The 23,587-nt window shown below is 41.0% G+C and overlaps 2 protein-coding genes across 2 annotated transcripts; both read right to left on the bottom strand.

Moving 5' to 3' along the window:
• Positions 1-271: 271 nt before the first annotated feature.
• Positions 272-12,444, bottom strand: LOC124542118 (nascent polypeptide-associated complex subunit alpha, muscle-specific form-like; the record flags this gene model as incomplete). The annotated part of the gene is made up of 14 exons (XM_047120050.1): positions 12,432-12,444; positions 11,864-11,950; positions 11,233-11,445; positions 10,461-10,799; positions 10,061-10,237; positions 9,704-9,850; positions 9,247-9,513; positions 8,452-8,988; positions 7,850-7,926; positions 7,190-7,234; positions 4,934-4,987; positions 2,096-2,218; positions 1,256-1,441; positions 272-643 (listed from the first exon to the last, which is right to left on the bottom strand). Coding segments are annotated over exons 1-14 (2,637 nt in total), but the record flags the coding sequence as incomplete, so codon positions are not given.
• Positions 12,445-19,905: 7,461 nt separating this feature from the next.
• Positions 19,906-21,830, bottom strand: LOC124542117 (uncharacterized protein DDB_G0290685-like). The gene has a single exon (XM_047120049.1). The coding sequence runs from the start codon at positions 21,786-21,788 to the stop codon at positions 19,920-19,922; it is 1,869 nt and encodes a 622-aa protein (XP_046976005.1). The 5' UTR covers positions 21,789-21,830; the 3' UTR covers positions 19,906-19,919.
• Positions 21,831-23,587: the final 1,757 nt, after the last annotated feature.

The raw sequence follows: 23,587 nt of genomic DNA, 5'->3' as shown, positions 1-23,587 counted from the left end.
TACTTGTTCCGGGGTTTCCGTTTACTGGGCCGGTCGGGTATCCACCTTGTGGTTGGTTTGGTGATCCGCCTTGTGGTTTGTTGGGTGATCCTCCTTGTGGGGCGTTAGGTGATCCTCCTTGTGGTTGGTTAGGTGATCCTCCTTGTGGAGCATTAGGTGATCCGCCTTGTGGTTGGTTAGGTGATCCGCCTTGTGGTTGGTTAGGTGATCCTCCTTGTGGGGCGTTAGGTGATCCGCCTTGTGGTTGGTTAGGTGATCCACCTTGTGGTTGGTTTGGTGATCCTCCTTGTGGTTGGTTAGGTGATCCGCCTTGTGGTTGGTTAGGTGATCCTCCTTGTGGTTGGTTAGGTGATCCTCCTTGTGGTTGGTTAGGTGATCCGCCTTGTGGTTGGTTAGGTGATCCTCCTTGTGGTTGGTTAGGTGATCCTCCTTGAGGTCCTGTTGGTGAGGTACCTGCACTGCTACCAGTCGACGTGTTTGTGAAGCTTGAACTACTTGTTCCGGGGTTTCCGTTTACTGGACCGGTCGGGTATCCTCCTTGTGGTTGGTTTGGTGATCCGCCTTGTGGTTTGTTGGGTGATCCACCTTGTGGTTTGTTGGGTGATCCTCCTTGTGGGGCGTTAGGTGATCCGCCTTGTGGTTGGTTAGGTGATCCTCCTTGTGGGGCGTTAGGTGATCCGCCTTGTGGTTGGTTAGGTGATCCTCCTTGTGGGGCGTTAGGTGATCCGCCTTGTGGTTGGTTAGGTGATCCACCTTGTGGTTGGTTAGGTGATCCTCCTTGTGGTTGGTTAGGTGATCCTCCTTGTGGTTGGTTAGGTGATCCTCCTTGTGGTTGGTTAGGTGATCCTCCTTGTGGTTGGTTAGGTGATCCTCCTTGAGGTTGGTTTGGTGATCCTCCTTGTGGGCCGTTAGGTGATCCGCCTTGTGGTTGGTTAGGTGATCCTCCTTGTGGGCCGTTAGGTGATCCGCCTTGTGGTTGGTTAGGTGATCCGCCTTGTGGTTGGTTAGGTGATCCTCCTTGTGGTTGGTTAGGTGATCCTCCTTGTGGGGCGTTAGGTGATCCTCCTTGAGGTCCTGTTGGTGAGGTACCTGCACTGCTACCAGTCGACGTGTTTGTGAAGCTTGAACTACTTGTTCCGGGGTTTCCGTTTACTGGGCCGGTCGGGTATCCACCTTGTGGTTGGTTTGGTGATCCGCCTTGTGGTTTGTTGGGTGATCCACCTTGTGGTTTGTTGGGTGATCCGCCTTGTGGTTGGTTTGGTGAACCGCCTTGTGGTTTGGTTGGTGATCCTCCTTGTGGTTGGTTAGGTGATCCTCCTTGTGGTTGGTTAGGTGATCCTCCTTGAGGTCCTGTTGGTGAGGTACCTGCACTGCTACCAGTCGAAGTGTTTGTGAAGCTTGAACTACTTGTTCCGGGGTTTCCGTTCACTGGGCCGGTCGGGTATCCTCCTTGTGGTTGGTTTGGTGATCCGCCTTGTGGTTTGTTGGGTGATCCACCTTGTGGTTTGTTGGGTGATCCTCCTTGTGGGGCGTTAGGTGATCCGCCTTGTGGTTGGTTAGGTGATCCTCCTTGTGGGGCGTTAGGTGATCCGCCTTGTGGTTGGTTAGGTGATCCACCTTGTGGTTGGTTTGATGATCCTCCTTGTGGGCCGTTAGGTGATCCGCCTTGTGGTTGGTTAGGTGATCCACCTTGTGGTTGGTTAGGTGATCCTCCTTGTGGTTGGTTAGGTGATCCTCCTTGAGGTCCTGTTGGTGAGGTACCTGCACTGCTACCAGTCGAAGTGTTTGTGAAGCTTGAACTACTTGTTCCGGGGTTTCCGTTTACTGGGCCGGTCGGGTATCCTCCTTGTGGTTGGTTTGGTGATCCGCCTTGTGGTTTGTTGGGTGATCCACCTTGTGGTTTGTTGGGTGATCCTCCTTGTGGGGCGTTAGGTGATCCTCCTTGTGGTTGGTTAGGTGATCCTCCTTGTGGAGCATTAGGTGATCCGCCTTGTGGTTGGTTAGGTGATCCGCCTTGTGGTTGGTTAGGTGATCCTCCTTGTGGGGCGTTAGGTGATCCGCCTTGTGGTTGGTTAGGTGATCCACCTTGTGGTTGGTTTGGTGATCCTCCTTGTGGTTGGTTAGGTGATCCGCCTTGTGGTTGGTTAGGTGATCCTCCTTGTGGTTGGTTAGGTGATCCTCCTTGTGGTTGGTTAGGTGATCCGCCTTGTGGTTGGTTAGGTGATCCTCCTTGTGGTTGGTTAGGTGATCCTCCTTGTGGTTGGTTAGGTGATCCTCCTTGAGGTCCTGTTGGTGAGGTACCTGCACTGCTACCAGTCGACGTGTTTGTGAAGCTTGAACTACTTGTTCCGGGGTTTCCGTTTACTGGGCCGGTCGGGTATCCACCTTGTGGTTGGTTTGGTGATCCGCCTTGTGGTTTGTTGGGTGATCCACCTTGTGGTTTGTTGGGTGATCCTCCTTGTGGGGCGTTAGGTGATCCGCCTTGTGGTTGGTTAGGTGATCCTCCTTGTGGGGCGTTAGGTGATCCGCCTTGTGGTTGGTTAGGTGATCCTCCTTGTGGGGCGTTAGGTGATCCGCCTTGTGGTTGGTTAGGTGATCCACCTTGTGGTTGGTTAGGTGATCCTCCTTGTGGTTGGTTAGGTGATCCTCCTTGTGGTTGGTTAGGTGATCCTCCTTGTGGTTGGTTAGGTGATCCTCCTTGTGGTTGGTTAGGTGATCCTCCTTGAGGTTGGTTTGGTGATCCTCCTTGTGGGCCGTTAGGTGATCCGCCTTGTGGTTGGTTAGGTGATCCTCCTTGTGGTTGTTTAGGTGATCCTCCTTGTGGTTGGTTAGGTGATCCTCCTTGTGGGGCGTTAGGTGATCCTCCTTGAGGTCCTGTTGGTGAGGTACCTGCACTGCTACCAGTCGACGTGTTTGTGAAGCTTGAACTACTTGTTCCGGGGTTTCCGTTTACTGGGCCGGTCGGGTATCCACCTTGTGGTTGGTTTGGTGATCCGCCTTGTGGTTTGTTGGGTGATCCACCTTGTGGTTTGTTGGGTGATCCGCCTTGTGGTTGGTTTGGTGAACCGCCTTGTGGTTTGGTTGGTGATCCTCCTTGTGGTTGGTTAGGTGATCCTCCTTGTGGGGCGTTAGGTGATCCGCCTTGTGGTTGGTTAGGTGATCCTCCTTGTGGAGCGTTAGGTGATCCTCCTTGTGGAGCGTTAGGTGATCCTCCTTGTGGTTGGTTTGGTGAACCGCCTTGTGGTTTGTTTGGTGATCCTCCTTGTGGACCTGTAATTGTTTGAACCATTATTTAAATCATTTATTGTTCATTGTACATAAAAAAAAAAATCTTAAATAAAGTTTATTATTATTTTCTAAGAATATGTCAACTCGACGCTACTTATTTTATTGTGTTTACTTATTTGCTGTAACACTCGTGTCTTTTCTGTTATACCGGTGGTCATTTTATTTGGCATACTCGATGATAGGATAATACACTGGCTACCTAACACTTGCACTCCGGGACGGAGGCCATTTACATAGTGGGTATCATAAAAATTACGGTACATAAATTAAAGTAATATCTTGTTAATACCCTTTTGCTCAGTTAAGGCCACTTCTCACATTGAAGATTAGTCATCTTAGTATTGATACAAGGGCCTTTACTGTCATTGTAATATTTCAATTAAAGAATTTTGCATTTTTTTTTAATAACTATCACTACATAGTATAAAACATAGTTGCTTTCTCTGTCCCTATGTCCCTTTTATGCTGAAATCTTTAAAACTACGAAACGTATTTTGATGCGTTTTTTTTTAATAGAAAGAGTGATTCGAGAGGACGGTTTGTGTATAAAATACACGGACACTATAGTATAGACTGATAATTAAACAAGTTTGTAATGTGAAGTCGTATATAGTCAAATTCTGTAATATACTTAGTATCAGTATTGTACCCGTGCGAAGCCGGGGCGGGTCGCTAGTAATGAATATTGTATTGGGATACCCTAGCATTTTTACGCAAATTTACCTGTGGAAGAACTGGATACAGTTTCAGTCTGACCATAGCTGTTTGTGTAGGTCTGTTGGCTGCTTGTGTATGAGCTGCCTGCATTGCTTCCAGTCGACGATGTAGTGTAGCTTGAACTAGTGGAACTAGGGTTTCCATTTACTGATCCGCCTTGTGGTTGGTTAGGTGATCCGCCTTGTGGTTGGTTAGGTGATCCTCCTTGAGGTCCTGTTGGTGAGGTACCTGCACTGCTACCAGTCGAAGTGTTTGTGAAGCTTGAACTACTTGTTCCGGGGTTTCCGTTTACTGGGCCGGTCGGGTATCCACCTTGTGGTTGGTTTGGTGATCCGCCTTGTGGTTTGTTGGGTGATCCACCTTGTGGTTTGCTGGGTGATCCTCCTTGTGGGGCGTTAGGTGATCCGCCTTGTGGTTGGTTTGGTGAACCGCCTTGTGGTTTGGTTGGTGATCCTCCTTGTGGTTGGTTAGGTGATCCTCCTTGAGGTCCTGTTGGTGAGGTACCTGCACTGCTACCAGTCGACGTGTTTGTGAAGCTTGAACTACTTGTTCCGGGGTTTCCGTTTACTGGGCCGGTCGGGTATCCTCCTTGTGGTTGGTTTGGTGATCCGCCTTGTGGTTTGTTGGGTGATCCACCTTGTGGTTTGTTGGGTGATCCTCCTTGTGGGGCGTTAGGTGATCCGCCTTGTGGTTGGTTAGGTGATCCTCCTTGTGGTTGGTTAGGTGATCCGCTTTGTGGTTGGTTAGGTGATCCTCCTTGTGGTTGGTTAGGTGATCCGCCTTGTGGTTGGTTAGGTGATCCGCCTTGTGGTTGGTTAGGTGATCCTCCTTGCGGTTGGTTAGGTGATCCTCCTTGTGGAGCGTTAGGTGATCCTCCTTGTGGTTGGTTAGGTGATCCTCCTTGTGGAGCGTTAGGTGATCCTCCTTGTGGTTGGTTAGGTGATCCGCCTTGTGGTTGGTTAGGTGATCCTCCTTGTGGTTGGTTAGGTGATCCGCCTTGTGGTTGGTTAGGTGATCCTCCTTGTGGTTGGTTAGGTGATCCTCCTTGTGGAGCGTTAGGTGATCCTCCTTGTGGTTGGTTAGATGATCCTCCTTGTGGTTGGTTAGGTGATCCTCCTTGTGGGGCGTTAGGTGATCCTCCTTGAGGTCCTGTTGGTGAGGTACCTGCACTGCTACCAGTCGACGTGTTTGTGAAGCTTGAACTACTTGTTCCGGGGTTTCCGTTTACTGGGCCGGTCGGGTATCCACCTTGTGGTTGGTTTGGTGATCCGCCTTGTGGTTTGTTGGGTGATCCACCTTGTGGTTTGTTGGGTGATCCTCCTTGTGGGGCGTTAGGTGATCCTCCTTGTGGTTGGTTAGGTGATCCTCCTTGTGGAGCGTTAGGTGATCCTCCTTGTGGAGCGTTAGGTGATCCTCCTTGTGGGGCGTTAGGTGATCCGCCTTGTGGTTGGTTAGGTGATCCTCCTTGTGGTTGGTTAGGTGATCCTCCTTGTGGTTGGTTAGGTGATCCGCCTTGTGGTTGGTTAGGTGATCCTCCTTGTGGTTGGTTAGGTGATCCTCCTTGTGGGGCGTTAGGTGATCCGCCTTGTGGTTGGTTAGGTGATCCTCCTTGTGGAGCGTTAGGTGATCCTCCTTGTGGAGCGTTAGGTGATCCTCCTTGTGGTTGGTTTGGTGAACCGCCTTGTGGTTTGTTTGGTGATCCTCCTTGTGGACCTGTAATTGTTTGAACCATTATTTAAATCATTTATTGTTCATTGTACATAAAAAAAAAAATCTTAAATAAAGTTTATTATTATTTTCTTAGAATATGTCAACTCGACGCTACTAATTTTATTGTGTTTACTTATTTGCTGTAACACTCGTGTCTTTTCTGTTATACCGGTGGTCATTTTATTTGGCATACTCGATGATAGGATAATACACTGGCTACCTAACACTTGCACTCCTGGACGGAGGCCAATTACATAGTGGGTATCATAAAAATTACGGTACATAAATTAAAGTAATATCTTGTTAATACCCTTTTGCTCAGTTAAGGCCACTTCTCACATTGAAGATCGGTCATCTTAGTATTGATACAAGGGCCTTTACTGTCATTGTAATATTTCAATTAAAGAATTTTGCATTTTTTTTTAATAACTATCACTACATAGTATAAAACATAGTTGCTTTCTCTATCCCTATGTCCCTTTTATGCTGAAATCTTTAAAACTACGAAACGTATTTTGATGCGTTTTTTTTTAATAGAAAGAGTGATTCGAGAGGACGGTTTGTGTATAAAATACACGGACACTATAGTATAGACTGATAATTAAACAAGTTTGTAATGTGAAGTCGTATATAGTCAAATTCTGTAATATACTTAGTATCAGTATTGTACCCGTGCGAAGCCGGGGCGGGTCGCTAGTAATGAATATTGTATTGGGATACCCTAGCATTTTTACGCAAATTTACCTGTGGAAGAACTGGATACAGTTTCAGTCTGACCATAGCTGTTTGTGTAGGTCTGTTGGCTGCTTGTGTATGAGCTGCCTGCATTGCTTCCAGTCGACGATGTAGTGTAGCTTGAACTAGTGGAACTAGGGTTTCCATTTACTGATCCGCCTTGTGGTTGGTTTGGTGATCCACCTTGTGGTTTGTTGGGCGATCCGCCTTGTGGTTGGTTAGGTGATCCGCCTTGTGGTTGGTTTGGTGACCCTCCTTGTGGGGCATTAGGTGATCCGCCTTGTGGTTGGTTAGGTGATCCTCCTTGTGGTTGGTTTGGTGACCCTCCTTGTGGGGCATTAGGTGATCCGCCTTGTGGTTGGTTAGGTGATCCTCCTTGTGGTTGGTTTGGTGACCCTCCTTGTGGGGCATTAGGTGATCCGCCTTGTGGTTGGTTAGGTGATCCTCCTTGTGGTTGGTTAGGTGATCCTCCTTGTGGCTGATTAGGTGATCCTCCTTGAGGTCCTGTTGGTGAGGTACCTGCACTGCTACCAGTTGACGTGTTTGTGAAGCTTGAACTACTTGTTCCGGGGTTTCCGTTTACTGGGCCGGTCGGGTATCCACCTTGTGGTTGGTTTGGTGATCCGCCTTGTGGTTGGTTTGGTGATCCGCCTTGTGGTTGGCTTGGTGATCCTCCTTGTGGTTGGTTAGGTGATCCTCCTTGTGGTTGGTTAGGTGATCCGTCCTGTGGTTGGTTAGGTGATCCGCCTTGTGGGGCGTTAGGTGATCCTCCTTGTGGTTGGTTAGGTGATCCTCCTTGTGGGGCGTTAGGAGATCCTCCTTGTGGTTGGTTAGGTGATCCTCCTTGTGGCTGATTAGGTGATCCTCCTTGAGGTCCTGTTGGTGAGGTACCTGCACTGCTACCAGTTGACGTGTTTGTGAAGCTTGAACTACTTGTTCCGGGGTTTCCGTTTACTGGGCCGGTCGGGTATCCACCTTGTGGTTGGTTTGGTGATCCGCCTTGTGGTTGGTTTGGTGATCCGCCTTGTGGTTGGCTTGGTGATCCTCCTTGTGGTTGGTTAGGTGATCCTCCTTGTGGTTGGTTAGGTGATCCGTCCTGTGGTTGGTTAGGTGATCCGCCTTGTGGGGCGTTAGGTGATCCGCCTTGTGGTTGGTTAGGTGATCCGCCTTGTGGTTGGTTTGGTGATCCGCCTTGTGGTTGGCTTGGTGATCCTCCTTGTGGTTGGTTAGGTGATCCTCCTTGTGGTTGGTTAGGTGATCCGCCTTGTGGTTGGTTAGGTGATCCGCCTTGTGGTTGGTTAGGTGATCCTCCTTGAGGTCCTGTTGGTGAGGTACCTGCACTGCTACCAGTCGACGTGTTTGTGAAGCTTGAACTACTTGTTCCGGGGTTTCCGTTTACTGGGCCGGTCGGGTATCCGCCCTGTGGTTGGCTTGGTGATCCGCCTTGTGGGGCGGTAGGTGATCCAGTTTGAGTTCCTGTATTTGTTTGAATAATTATTTTATTACTTGAGTTTCATGCCAAAACGTAAAAAGAAATTAACACAATTTTCTTTCTCCTTCCGAAATTTAATTGCATTGCTACTGCTTTTATCTCTACTATATTTATAAACGCCAAATTATTGTTGTTTATTCGTCAGTTCCTACACTCATATTTTAACTTTCCTATCGGCATTCATTTACTTTTCGATAATTGTTGTTCAGAATAAGATCCTGGGTACCCAACACCTAACCTCCCGTATGCTGGCCATTTACATATGTCGTATCTAAAAATGGATACATTTAAAAGTAATTAAAGTGAAGTAATTGCCTGTGAATGTCATACCGCTAACCTAATGCTCCATCTCTCAGTGAGGAGATGTCGCCTTAGTAATGAATTTTGCAGAAACAGGATATAATAATTGTGGCTATCGTCGTAAATTATCAATATCAAAATAGTGTTTGCATTGAATTAGAAAATTATTGTTTTATATAGATATTCTACCAGCGAATAGGGAAACTAACCTGTGAAAGAACTGGATCCACTGTCAGTCTGACCGTAGGTGTTTGTGTAAGTCTGTCCGGTGCTTGTGTATGAGCTGCCTGCATTGCTTCCCGTCGAAGATTTAGTGTAGCTTGAACTGCTGGAACCAGTCGTTTGACCGCTTGGTGATCCTTGCTGTGGGTTGTTCGGGGAATCACCATCGGGACTGTCTGTTGAGTCATCAATGGGACTGCTTGGAGATCCTTGCTGTGGGCTGTCTGATGAGTCATCATCGGGGCTGTTTGGTGTTCCTTGTTGTGGGCTGGCTGATGAGTCATCATCGGCGCTGGTAGGTGATCCCTGCTGGGGGCTGTCTGTTGAATCGTCATCGGGGCTGGTTGGTGATCCTTGCTGAGGGCTGTCTGATGAGTCATCACCGGGGCTGGATGGTGATCCTTGCTGAGGGCTGTCTGATGAGTCATCACCGGGGCTGGATGGTGATCCTTGCTGAGGGCTGACTGATGAATCGTCATCGGGGCTGTTTGGTGCTCCTCCTTGTGGGGTAGTAGGTGATCCTCCTTGTGGGGCGTTAGGTGATCCACCTTGTGGTTGGTTAGGTGATCCTCCTTGCGGGGCGCTAGGTGATCCTCCTTGTGGGGCGTTAGGTGATCCACCTTGTGGTTGGTTAGGTGATCCACCTTGTGGGGCGTTAGGTGATCCTCCTTGTGGGGCGTTCGGTGATCCACCTTGTGGTTGGTTAGGTGATCCACCTTGAGGTCCTGTTGGTGAGGTACCTGCACTGCTACCAGTCGAAGTGTTTGTGAAGCTTGAACTACTAGTTCCGGGGTTTCCGTTTACGGGTTCGGTTGGATATCCTCCTTGTGGTTGGCTTGGAGATCCGCCTTGTGGGGCGTTAGGTGATCCTTGCTGGGGGCTGTCTGATGAATCATCATCGGGACTGGTTGGTGATACTTGCTGTGGATAGTTAGTTGATCCACCTTGCGGTTGGTTTTCTGATCCCCCTTGTGGTTGGTTTGATGATCCTTGTTGTGGGCTGTTTGATGAATCATCATCGGGGCTGGTTGGTGATCCTCCTTGTGGGCCTGTTTAATTTGAAATTATTAGTTTATTTTCAAGTCCCGTTAAGAAATTCAAAACCCAAGTCCGTTGCATAGGTTAAATGATCTAATTGTTCACAGGGTGGGAAGCGACTTCATCTTATAGTACTTCGATTTCCAAAATCAAATGAATATTTGTCCACTGATACATAAAAGATCGCACTATGCAACTTACCCGTAGCGGTAGTAGATCCACTTTCGCTCTGTCCGTAGGTATTGGAGTAAGTTTGTCCATTGTTTGAGAATGAGCTGCCGGCGTTACTACCACTTGATGTTTGGCCATAACTTGAGCTCGTTGAATCAGGATAGCCATTTTGTGGGTCTGTTGAAAATTAAGCCAATCATAAAAAAACGTTTAATTTGATTTTTAAAAACTGAAAATATTATAAAATAACCTTTTGTTGGCCAATAATTTATTATAAAATCGGCGCCTCATTGCGTTTTGAAGAATTACACATTATGCAGTCCGATTGTGGTCCTATTTTCTCAAATTCAAAGAAATTAAAGTAGAAAATGTAAACGTATTATTTACTTGTTGATGAAGTAGATCCTCCGTTGTTCTGATTCCATGAGCTTGAGAAAGCCTGTTCATTGTTTGAAACTGAACTGCCTGAACTGCTACCACCAACAAATTGCGTGTAGCTGGCGGAACCAGTAGTTGGTGTACTCAATGGAGCGGGCACATTGTTTGAGGGTGCAATTGGTTTACCTTTAAATAAAAAGAAACAATATGAACGTACAATTCTCCTACTACTTGAGTAACTGTCCTGAAGTAAATGAAGTTCAAGTCTAAATAATTATATCGCTCAGTCGACTTAGGTTTATTTCGCAAAATCAAATCGAGACGAAAATAATCGGTTTAATCGTGACTCGTTTGTTCAAGAGTTATGTGAGTTGAACATATTCAAAGTTACTTAAATGAGCATATATACCTGCGAAATCAATCGGACTTCCTGGAGCTGGAGCAATGGGCCCGACTGGTTGCTTGGGTGGAAAACCGAGAGGGACTGGGTATTGACCAACGAATGATCGAGGAGAGAGCATGTATCCGTTTCCTGTGGTGGGTACAAATCCGCGTTTGTAATTTTCAGCTGAGGGAATATTTACAAACGCAGGCTGAACGTAAGGAACAATGGGTTCAGGATAAATTGGTCGCGGGTAATACGCGGGTGCTGGATAGAACTGTGGTGGATAATACACTGATGGTCGGGGTTTTGGTGGTAGCAGTTGTGCTGGATACGATTTCGGTGGAACGTTATTTACGAATCCTCCTGTAACAATATACGCTTGATTAAGTATTTGCTTTGAAGTTTACAATAGTAATCGTCAAACAAAGCAAAATTCGCTCTCTCAAGTTACCATCACTGAACACATAAGTCAAGGAATTAAATGGCATTGTAAGAAGTAATTCCCATTCCTCACATCGTCGACGTGCAACCAACCATGGGAAATAAGATGTGATGTCTGTAGGTACAGAACTAGCCAGTGAATACAAAATGCAATAGAGTAGTATGAAGGAGAAGGAACACTGGGCTTCGCCATGCCAATGCCGATGGTCAAGTTAGAACGACTAATATACTCAAGAGTGCTAAGAATAAATTGACAAATATACTTTGAAATTAGACGAGCACACTCCCAAATGTAAAATGATATTCGTTAAATCTAATCTAACAACACAAACGAGGAATAACGCTACACACGTACCTTCGTTGTAATTGTAGTTACTGTTCGAACTAGAGGACGATTCCTTCGAGTCCGACACTGATCTCCAGTAAGCGTTTTCGTTTCCGTTGTTCACTTGACCAGCAAATTCATTGCGATTACTGTTCGAGCTCTCTGCTGTGTTTGAAGAGCTAGCAATATTCTTCCAGTAGGACTGGGTGTTCGATCCAGACGTTAGTTCATCCTTTTGATCTTCTGTAAAGAAAATCACATCACAATTTACAAAACAACCAACTACCCGTCCTTGCTTCGCAGTCGCAGTAAGGGTCTATATCCCCAATTTAGATTGAAGAACAAACATAAAAAGTCCGCTGCGTAGTCTAAAAGATCTTTGTGTATAGGCTCGTTTCTATGATATGTAGATATGTTTACTAACAATATTACAAGCTATGGAGATCAGTGGTACTGCTTGATTTTGTATGTGTAGGTTTGTTCGTTTGGCGCATTGTTCAAACTAACAGCCCAGTTGACTTGCCTCTGTTTTAATATCTCTAAATTATAAAATGGAATTATTGACAGGTACGAGAATTTATAACACAACTCCTAATTGAGAATTTGTTTAACGATTGTGCGTACAGTTGCAAGCCACGCTGTTCTGTGTTCATGAACTTACCGATAGGCTCGAGTGTCAGTGTAATGATTTGTTTACCAAACTTGTCCAACTTCTTGTCCGCGAAGAACTTGTATTCGTTACCATCATCTGCAAGTTTTTGACGTTGTCAGTCCACTTGCCATGACTTTGTATTATGGGTGGGGGTGTATTACGCGTCGTATTAGTGACGAGATTTACAGAATTATAGTCGCTATTTTTATCTATTTTAAATTTCACATTTGTCTCAATTTTAATTTAATTTGGACCATTATTACCATTTAATTCATACAGAACTAGAGCTTAAAATCTGGCTTCAACTTTGAATTCTGTGATAGGGGTTCAGTTTAATGATTGGAGTGAGCAAAATATAAAAGCTTATAACGATGTATTTACTTTAAGTCCAGATACGATTTTATGCGCTCAACGTATCAATGTTTAACAAATTTGAAGAGAAAGAAGGTAACTGAATATTTGGGCGGTTCTTCGCGGTAGACATTTTAAACCGGTTGTGTGAAACTTGCATTGTATTTTTATATTGAATAAATTGTTTTAGACGCCTGTCTAAAATATTTTTTTAACAAATGCTCACTAGCAATAAACATTGTAAGTTACAGTTTAACGAGTTTCTTAAGATATTATAATATATAATTATGTCTTACCAGGAAGATCGAGTTTTAGGTATTTTCCATCGTCTGTAAATAATTATTAACATGCTTTAAAAATGTATTTTTAATAACCCAAAGCAAAAATTATTGAAATGTCTCTAATTCATAACAACTCAAAGTAAACTTGGCAATATTACTTTATACGGACAATAATACATACACACGTATATGAGAGTGCAGGTGTGTGTACGTAAACACAGAGTAAATATAAGAACAAAACCCTATTCCACGAAACGAGCTCCTAAAGGGATTTGCCTTTGGTCTATTCGACTGCATTGGTGGGCTTTTTCTTGCTCTAATATACTTGTATTATACATGTGAACCGTCCCTTTGCATCACAGAAGGCAAGGGACATGGGACATTTATACGCTGTAGAGCATCTATTTGTGAACAACGTCGTAGAGTATGGAGGTCAGTGGTGCATGTGCGAGTATTTTATTCCCTAGGAGTTCGACTAGTGGAATGGGCTAACACTTGTCGTGTCGTGTGGCATTTGTAAAGAGAGTTGTGAAAAAAGGGGGTGAATTTTGTTTGCGGACATATCTGTGCACTGCCTGGCTAGAAAATGGCATGACAGCTGTGAACTATATAGATCGAGCAGCTCTATCAGATAGCAGATCTATGTGGAATTCCATAAATACTTACGATGTTTTGGAGCGACCAGCGCATCCAGTACCTGTGCAAAAATTAAATCAAGTTAAAAAAATACATAATGAGTTTACCAATGTCAATAAATTAAAGACAGCACATTTTTTTGTAGTATAACTGATAGTATTCCCTCGTTTCCAACGTTAGGACGAAAATTCGAATATTACGTTGATTTAAAATACCAATAACTAAACGAATGGTGGTAGGGCTATGTGCAAGGTCGGTAGGTAGGTCGGTAGGTAGGTCGGTACCACACATCCAGTAGGATGTGTGGTATCTACCGACTACTACTACTATTATTAATAGTATTAATATACTTTAGTTCCGATAAGCCTGTACTTATGTACATGTAATGATCATATGTTCAGGCTTTTCGAAGTTCATAGACATTGACCAATGCACTACCGACCTTCTAAACATGGATAAAGTCCCGTGTGCTAGTATGTGCAATGGCTCATTCACTCATTTGAGCACAAAATACCAATTATTCCGAATGGCAGATAATAAACATATGGACAAAGTATATATTACACAGGCAAAACTCGATTATATACAAATGTAAATAAAGAAAACTTACGCCAATCACGCAGAGAAGGATAAGATACGATGGCTTCATCATATCTTTGGTCTTAGGACTTAATATCCTTAAAAGACCAAGTGTCCAACAAGACTATGCCACCCTGGGCCTGTGCTTGCCTTTTTATACCAAACGGATTCTTGTACAAACATCGTTATTGCCGGTATAGCAAATATATGTAATGGGTAATAAATAATCGATTACAACTGAATAAATACAACTATTGTTTCGAAAATAATAAATTTCTGGTTTTTCAGACAACCTTCGTTTTTATTGTCTGTGTATTGTTTTCAAATGTTTTAAATTTAATTTTAATTGGGAATATATTGACGCCAACTCTTTATCAGAGAATAGCAATACGCAAGCCCTCCAGTCTTTATACATGGGGCAGTCGAGTTAGGAACATCTGGCAAGTAACTTCTCATTAAACATTTTTAAATATCTTTGATTTAAACAAAATACGGCCAAAAAGTCATAGAATTGGGAATATTTTTTCTCAAGTTTTTTTTTATGGTATAGGTGGCAAATGAGCTCATGAACAACTGTTACATTCGATAGGCGCTTTGCAAGCCTAATAAATCGTATCAGTTCAGAAAAACCGACCGCAATAGCTGGTTCAAGGGGGTAGTTTTGGAGGGCAGAAAATGTCTTAAAAATTGCACTATTGTACAGCAAATTCAGGATTCAAATAATTCCTCGGAAAATTCGATAGAAGGTGCAAAGCCAAAAGATTAAGCAGGATCGGAATGGCCTGATCGTCGATAATTGGAGCTACTACTTGGATTCAATTAGAATCGGTTTAGCAGCCTGGTCCGAGTTTTTCTTTAACAAAATCTCAGGAAAACTTTGTTTCGGTTTTCGTCTACATCTTCCAAAAAACATTAGCATGTTCACGGCCAGTGTATAAGGTGTCTACTGTGCTATCCTGTGCATAGCCGAAAATATTGCTGATTTTTAGTCTTTGATATGCAAAAGAAGGGTTAATAGTACAAAGACTTGTAGAATACTAGAATTGACGAATTTTAAATCAGAGCATGCGCCAACAGCAACCTTGATTCTCCGATCTGTCAAAAATCTGGTGATCTAGTTCATAATTTCCCTAGAAACATATAGGAGAGAAGCTTTATGCCTCCCATTTGATTTTGTCTGTTTGACTTTGCTTTTGATCATCTATGTGTCCGGTAAAGTAGAAGGTTAGGCTGAGTTATTGATGGTAACCCTAGGTTCCGCAGCACTTTATATTGGATTCCACTGTCTTGGAAAACATGGAGGTGATGGCTATAGGTTAGGTTAGGTTAGGTTAGGTTAGGTAAATCGAATATATAGGAGAGAAGCTTTATGCCTCCCATTTGATTTTGTCTGTTTGACTTTGCTTTTGATCATCTATGTGTCCGGTAAAGTAGAAGGTTAGGCTGAGTTATTGATGGTAACCCTAGGTTCCGCAGCACTTTATATTGGATTCCACTGTCTTGGAAAACATGGAGGTGATGGCTATAGGTCTGTAATTGGATGAATCCGAACTTGTCTTTTTTTTAGAGATCAGGTGCACCAGAGCATTTCAGGAGTTCAGAATGCTCGGTAAAGGCGCGTCAAGAGTGATGCCAACTCGGAAACACGAGGGTATAATTGAATTATGAATATACAAGAAAATAAGAGCGTTACGAATGGCACTTTGCTGGACTTAAACCTTCAGCATTGTGGTATCTCACAGCGAAATTGTTAGTGGTAACTTTCTTAGATTTTCCAGTCAATTTTAGCGCGAAGAGAGATTCTAAAAAATTAGCAACTCTCCTTGTGGTAGTAGCCAATGACTCAACGTCCCTGTGAAGATATGAAAAAGAAGGTCGGCAGAAATTTAGGATCAAATAAACAGAAAAAAAGCCTTAAAACTCAAGTGTTTACTGATAGGAGGCGTACCAGTCCCTCGCCAAATCTACCAAGATACTTCGTCTCCACTTAAGCAATGACGTTAACGTTAATAGCATATGTCACAAGGGACATAATTGTGCATATGTATTTAATAAAAAACGGTTATTTTGGAATTAAACTGCAGATTTTAATGAACTGCTTATAAAATACCTAACTAATGATGATGCAATGGAAACAATATTTATTTAAGATCGCCGCCATACGTCAAATCTAAAGGGTCGATATATTGTTACACTTTGTTGAAAAAAACGTGTAAGCGCCATGAACTTCCCGGCGCTTACGACATTACGTTCGCAAGGAAACTGTTGACTATAAGCGTTCTAACGCTTTGTTTCAATTGCTTGATTAGACGGTCACAAAGACTTATCGCTGCAGCGAACTTTAGTTCTATCTCTTTATTTGATCAAATTGTGTGCATAACATAATCTATCATAGAACATGTTAAACTAAGGCAACCCTTAATGTAGCAGGTTCGAATCCAGCATCTCAGAATATTACAAGCTAGACAGTCAAGCCAATTCAATAGTAAATAATATTTAACAAACCATTATTTAATTAATATATTGGAACAGGTGTTAAATAAATTACATATATATTTTAAGATAATAAAGTATTTCTTTTGTTTTATTAACTGTTGCGCACGAACAGAATAAATATTAACTGTTTTAACGAACACAATACTATGTTACGAACAAAATTTGCAATTATTTTATAGTTATATAAGAGACTATTAATTAAATACGTCATCTCAGTGGTTAAACAGTATTCTCAGCTGAGGTATACTGGGTTTGACGCTTTAAACGAGATGGCTGCGTTAAAACGTGTGCATCTAACCGATGATGAGTTCAAGTTTAGGAGTGCCATAGAATATTAATTTTCATTTTAAAATCGTATTGATAATAATTTATTCTATCCAACAATAACAGCCTGATAATTTCCCACTGCAGAGTTAAGGCCTCCTCTCAGTGGCGTAAATAGGGCGGTGCCACTGGTGCCCAGGCACAGGGCGTAGACTCTCGGGGGCGCAAGAATAGACAGACTGGGACTATTGTTTTTTTCTTGTTAAGACTCCGCTGAGCCCCTAGTAATGGATTGCAATACAAACGTACTTAAATGCTAGTATCATTAAAAACATACATCGCGCTCATTTTTTTGGCAGCGCACGAGCGTATTTGTGTTAAGTGTTTATCGTTAATGGGCAACGCATTTGCAGTAGTGAACCTGCGTTTAAGTTTTAAGTGAGTGAGACAGTAAAATAAGCAAAGGGTCTGCTTAAATAGGGCACAGTTATAGAAGCTCGCACAGTGTGCAGAAAAGTCTATTTACGGCACTGCCTCCTCTCCCTTTGAGGAGAAGGTTTGGAACGTATTCCGCCACAATATCAATCCTGTCCCCTAGGGATATATCATCCCCACTAATATAACAAGCGAAAAGCTTAAAAGTAGGGGTAAATAGGAATATTAGTAATTGCCTCAATAATTTGGGGCATTGCTACTATCGTTTAAAAAAACGTTGTTGTGTTGTTAGCTAATTTATAAATATATCTATTAAAATTGGAGTGTCCGTTTTTACTACTAAAATAATTGCTTTTTACTAAGTGCATATGTATGTTTAGGTTACATATACCAAAATATATTTTTTGCAATTTTTTCTGTCTCTCTCCTTGTTCCAGCTAATCTCTGAAACGGCTGGACTTCTGTCAGTGGAAGACCCGTCACGTTTTGACGGGTCGGGAAATCTGATGTAAAATGGAGTATCATAGGCTACTTTTATATTAGAATTATTTATAATATCATTATTTATTTTTAATATAAGAGAACTGAGATGGCCCAGTGGTTAGAACGCGAGCATCTTAACCGATGATTACGGGTTCAAACCCAGGCAAGCACCACGATATATATGTGCTTAATTTGTGTTTATAATTCATCTCGTGCTTGGCGGTGAAGGAAAACAGTGAGGAAACCTTAATGTGTCGAATTCCATCGAAATTCTGCCACATGTGCATTACACCAACCCGCATTGGAACAGCGTGTTGCTATATGTTCCAAACCCTCTCCTTAATGAAAAAGGAGGCCTTATCCAAGCAGTGGGAAATGTACAGACTGTTACTTTACTTTACTTTATTTATAATATAATAATAATGTCACGCTACAATGTCCAAATACTGTCCAGTACCACTCCACCATCACGTCTGGTGCCTCCCAACAATGTCACAAAACCTGCCTAATACAGAATGAATAAGTGAAAGTAAAATCTGCAAACTGAACAATTACTTATTTTTTAAATTCAAATGCGCAGTCGCGGGTCGAGCCTGTACTGCTATAAAGAGCTGCTTGCAAATGTAGTTGTTATTTATATTTTTCTAATAACTCGACGCGTTTCAGGGATTAGTTGAGGGAGTTCCTTGCTTCATACCAAATTTAATCAAATTCAATTCAGGCGACAGTAATAGAAGGACAGACTTAATTTCGCATTTATAATATTAGTATAGACAATACTGAATTGCCTTTTTTAAAGTTATAATAAATTAAGTGCCCAGGTGAGCTCAGGGAGACACAGTGCACATGCACAGTGCACTGAATTTTCATGTGCTTATTTTGTGCTTATTATTCAGCTCGTGCTCAGTGAGGAAAACACCGTGAGGAAAACTTCGTGTGTCAACAAATATCTGCTACACGTGAATTCATCAACCCGTATTGGAGCAGGTGGAATGCTCCTAACCTTCTCCTCAAACGTCTTAGCACAGCAGTAGGACGTTTGTACATGTCATATGTTCTGGAAAACGATGACCGCGCACAGGATGACATGAAAACTCCTTGATGACTCTCATCCGTAGTCATACAACCAATAATAATTTATCATGGAATACTTGTTTATATTAACGACATACTAGTGGTTAGGAACTATGACACTGGGATAAATCGGCTTACGCTATTGATAAGTTTAAAACTATTAGGAGACCTATGCAGCCTTAAAGTTGTCAAATATTATACAATATAAGAGCTGAGATGACCCAGTGGTTAGAAAGCATGCATCTTAACCGATGATTGCGGGTTCAAACTCAGGCAAGCACCACTATATATGTATATGTGCTTAATTTGTGTTTATAATTCATCTCGTGCTCGGCGGTGAAGGAAAACATCGTGAGGAAGCCTGCATGTGACAAATTTCATAGAAATTCTGCCACATGTGTATTCCAAAAAAGCCGCATTGGAACAGCGTGGTGGCATATTCCACCACGCTGTTCCAAACCTTCTCCTCAAAGGGAGAGGAGACCTTTAGCTTTAGGAACTTACAGGCTTTTGTTGTTGTTGTTTGTATAAAGAAAAATAATACATTAAATTGCAATCATATCTCACGGTTCACAATATTTCCACAGATTACAATCCGTCTCGTCAGATTATAATCTAACGAAATTTGTAATTTGACGGTGACATATATAATTCGTTTGAAAAAAAGCTGCTGAGTTTCTTTCGCTGGTTCTTCTTAGGTCAGTTTGTTCCTTTTCCCTAACCGATGGTAGTGTTTAATTTGTCCATCAATAAGAAAGCGTAATAATGCTTCTATATTGAATAAAGTTATTTGTGTTTGAATATAGATGAGCTAACATAATTTTGTAATTCAAATGTTCATAAAGAGTAAATAATAAACTACATTCCATTGTAGTTCTGTAAAATGACTATACAAAAGTACTTGAATAAAGTTTACTAGGTATAAACTACATTCCATTGTAGTTCTGTAAAATGACTATACAAGAGTACTTGAATAAAGTTTACTAGGTATAAACTACATTCCATTGTAGTTCTGTAAAATGACTATACAAGAGTACTTGAAAAAAGTTTACTAGGTATAAACTACATTCCATTGTAGTTCTGTAAAATGACTATACAAGAGTACTTGAATAAAGTTTACTAGGTATAAACTACATTCCATTGTAGTTCTGTAAAATGACTATACAAAAGTACTTGAATAAAGTTTACTAGGTATAAACTACATTCCAATGTAGTTCTGTAAAATGACTATACAAGAGTACTTGAATAAAGTTTACTAGGTATAAACTACATTCCAATGTAGTTCTGTAAAATGACTATACAAGAGTACTTGAATAAAGTTTACTAGGTATAAACTACATTCCATTGTAGTTCTGTAAAATTACTATACAAAAGTACTTGAATAAATTTTTATATATATTGATTAAAAAAATCGATTAAAATAAAACAATAATGAAAGTCACATTATTTATTACGATTTCACTTCATTACACGAACCAAAATTGTAAAGTGTTATTGACGAAACGCTGATACAAGTAGAACGGCTTCGAACCGCGTATCTTTTTAACTTCTTTAAAAAAAGCTTTATCGTCTTCATTTAGATGCAAAACTTCTTCCCGAGTCTTATTACTTCCGTTAAATTTATTGTCTTTGTTGTTCCTTTCGTTGAAATTAATAAATTTAATTATTTCAGTGTTATTTTCATCGGAATTTTTAGTTTCAACTTCATTGCTTTCAAATTCTTGGCTCTCTAAAATTTCATCATTAGTTATTAAATCTTCATTATTATTGATCGTTTTATCATTATTGAGGCCATCATTATTATCGTCTGATATTTGTTTCTCATCAATTTCATCATCATCATCATCATTCTGATCTATAACTTTATTTGCAAATATATTGCCACCTTCACCTCCAATACTTTCTAAATCAGATTCTTCGTTACTTAATTTATCGTTATCATTTGAATCATTACTAAAATTTTCGATGTTAAAACTCACATTTTTTTCAATATCATTAGGTTTAGTTGAGTCGTCGTTATTTTTCCTCACTATTAAATCTTCTGAAGAACTAAAATCATCGCTTAATATATCTTTATCATTGTAACTTTCTGTTTCACCTGAGTCAGTATTAAATTCATATTTATTTGTATTATCTTCTTCATCAATTCCTTTAGCAGCTTCTCTGTATTCATTTGTTGCTTGTTTGGTTTCATTAGAATCGCTGTCATCATTATTTTCGTATTTAAAATCTCGTTCGCCGGATTCTTCTTCAGATAACCCTTTAGTAACTTTGCTGTGCTCATTTGCTTCTTCTTTGCTATCGTTAAAATCTTTATCATTATTATTTTCATATCTAGAATCTTGTTCACTGTATTTTTCTTCATCAAATCTTTTAGCAACATCACTGTATTCATTTGTTTCTTGTTTGCTATCATTTCCATCATTGTCATCATTATTTTCAAGTTTAGAATCTCGTCCGTCGTATTCTTCTTCAGCTGATCCTTTAGCAGCATCGTTGTTTTCATTTGTTTCTTGTTTGCTATCATTTGCATCGTTGTCAGCATTATTTTCATATCTAGAATCTTGTTCACTGTATTTTTCTTCATCAAATCTTTTAGCAGCATCACTGTATTCATTTGTTTCTTGTTTGCTATCATTTCCATCATTGTCATCATTATTTTCAAGTTTAGAATCTCGTCCGTCGTATTCTTCTTCAGCTGATCCTTTAGCAGCATCGTTGTTTTCATTTGTTTCTTGTTTGCTATCATTTGCATCGTTGTCAGCATTATTTTCAAATTTAGAATCTTGTTCACTGTAATTTTCTTCATCAAATTCTTTAGCAGCGTCGCTATTTTCATTTGTTTCTTGTTTGCTATAATTTCCATCGTTGTCAGCATTATTTTCAAATTTAGAATCTCGTTCGCCGTACTTTTCTTCAGCTAATCCTTTAGCAGCGTCGCTGTTTTCATTTGTTTCTTGTTCGCTATCATTTGCATCGTTGTCAGCATTATTTTCATATTTAGAATCTCGTTCACTGTTATTGTTTTCATCAAATCCTTTATCAGCGTCGCTGTTTTCATTTGTTTCTTGTGTGCTTTGATTAACATTTGTATCATTATTATTTTCAAATTTAGAATCTCGTTCGCTGTATTCAGTGTACTTGATACCCTCTAAACAATCATTTATAGTTATGTGTACTTTATTACTCTTTTTACTTTCAGCCAATGAATGTTTATCAACAGCTATTTGCACCAATCGCAAATCAATATCGTCGTTTTGTGTGCTAATCTTGTTTACAAAAGACGAAATCTTATCTACTAAATCATTTATTTTCCGTACATTATCCTTATTCATCTCTATACAACTGTCTTCCTCACTTGTCTCTGGGTCTAGAATAAAAATTTATTGTTTAATCTATGGTCGTAGTACGTTATTGTAAGATTTGACAACTAGGTGATATAATGAAGATAAGGAAAATAAAGAATGAAAAACTTAGTTGGTTTTACTGGTGGTGACTTTGTTCAAGGCCGTTACGGACGGTACCACCGATTTATCACATTGTGCCCTCAAACAGCAATACTCAACATCGTTATGTATCGGTTTGAAGTCTGAGAGAGCAAGTACAGAAACAAAGGTCATAACATCTCAGTTCCCAAGGTTGATAGCTAATTGGTAATGTAAGGAATGCTTGACCCTTAACATTAAAAGACCCATTTACCAGTCCGCCTACGTATACTCTAATTACCTGATGTAGGATATCCAAATGCGCCTATTACCTGTAAAATAAATAGATATATTACAAAACATACATTGATACATGATAGGGTTTAATGTGATAGTGTTTAATTTAATTTTGATGCAAATCGCCTATCAGCACGACTCGTATTTCTTAATCGCAAACGGCGGGTAAGTAATTAACTTGATGGTAGAGCTTTGTGTGAGCCCGTCTGACTAGGTACCACCAACTCATCAGATGTTCTACTACTAAATAAAAGTACTCAGTATTGTTGTTTTCCGATTTGAACGGTGATTGATCCGGTGTTACTAAAGGTACAAGTCATAACATCTTATTTCTCAAAGTTTTGGGTACATTTGGGATGAAAGGAATGGATAATGCTTCTTACAGCGCCATTGACTATGAGCGATGGTGAACACTTAATGAAACATGGTGGTAGCTTCACTTAATTGCGAAATGACGATTCAAAAGTGCTCTTAAAAGTCTACTTGAATAAAGTTTATTTTGATTTTAATTGATTTGATCGCCAACCTGTGTAGGCTGTCTGTCAGGTTAGGCACTCACGCATTGTTGCATAGTTTTAAAAATAACATAAATCTATATATATATATGTTAATATTACGTTACTAATACCTGTAGGTACACTGATTCACTCAGAAAATATTTATTTTCAATAACTAACTTTATAGCACTGGATGCTCGACCCGACTTTGTTGGATTGTTCATGCATGGGCTGCATTGTTACGTACCTGATCAATTTGTAAAGATGACCTACTAAGAGTCGAGACGGTCCAGTGGTTAGAACGCGTGCATCCTAACCCATGATTGCGGGTTCAAACCCAGGCAAGCACCGATGATTCATGTGCTTAATTTGTCTTTATAATTCATCTCGTATTTAGCGGTAAGGAAAACATCGTGAGGAAACCTGCATGTGACATATATCTAAGAAATTCTACCACATGTGTATTCCACCAAACCGCATTGGAACAGCGTGGTGGAATATGTTCCAAACCTTCTCTTCAAAGGGAGAGGAGGCCATTAGCCCAGCTGGGGGAATTTACAGGCTGTTGTTGTTGTTTTGTTATTGACCTACTTGAGAAAGCTGTTTCGTAGCTTGGGGAAGCAGTTTATTATTGTCCCACTACTAAGGTCTCCCCCCCTTTTTGAGGAAAAGGTAATTACACCACTACTCCATTGTCAATCGCCGAACACACTTCGTTGAAATTAGGCACATGCAAGTTCCCTCACGATGTGTCCATTCACGGAGCACAAGATTAATTGTAAACACCAATTAAACATATGAAAATTCTGCTATCAGTAATGCTGTTTGTCGGGATTTTAATCATTGATTGGATATTTTAAGATGCACATTTATTTTATTTATTTATTTATTAGGTTTGCTAGCAGTTGTTACATT

This window comes from Vanessa cardui, chromosome 30 (genome assembly GCF_905220365.1).
Source record: "Vanessa cardui chromosome 30, ilVanCard2.1, whole genome shotgun sequence".
NCBI classification, from domain to species: Eukaryota; Metazoa; Arthropoda; class Insecta; order Lepidoptera; family Nymphalidae; genus Vanessa; species Vanessa cardui.
The sequence above is the reverse complement of the archived record's forward strand: the minus strand, read 5'-3'. Positions and strand labels throughout refer to the sequence as shown.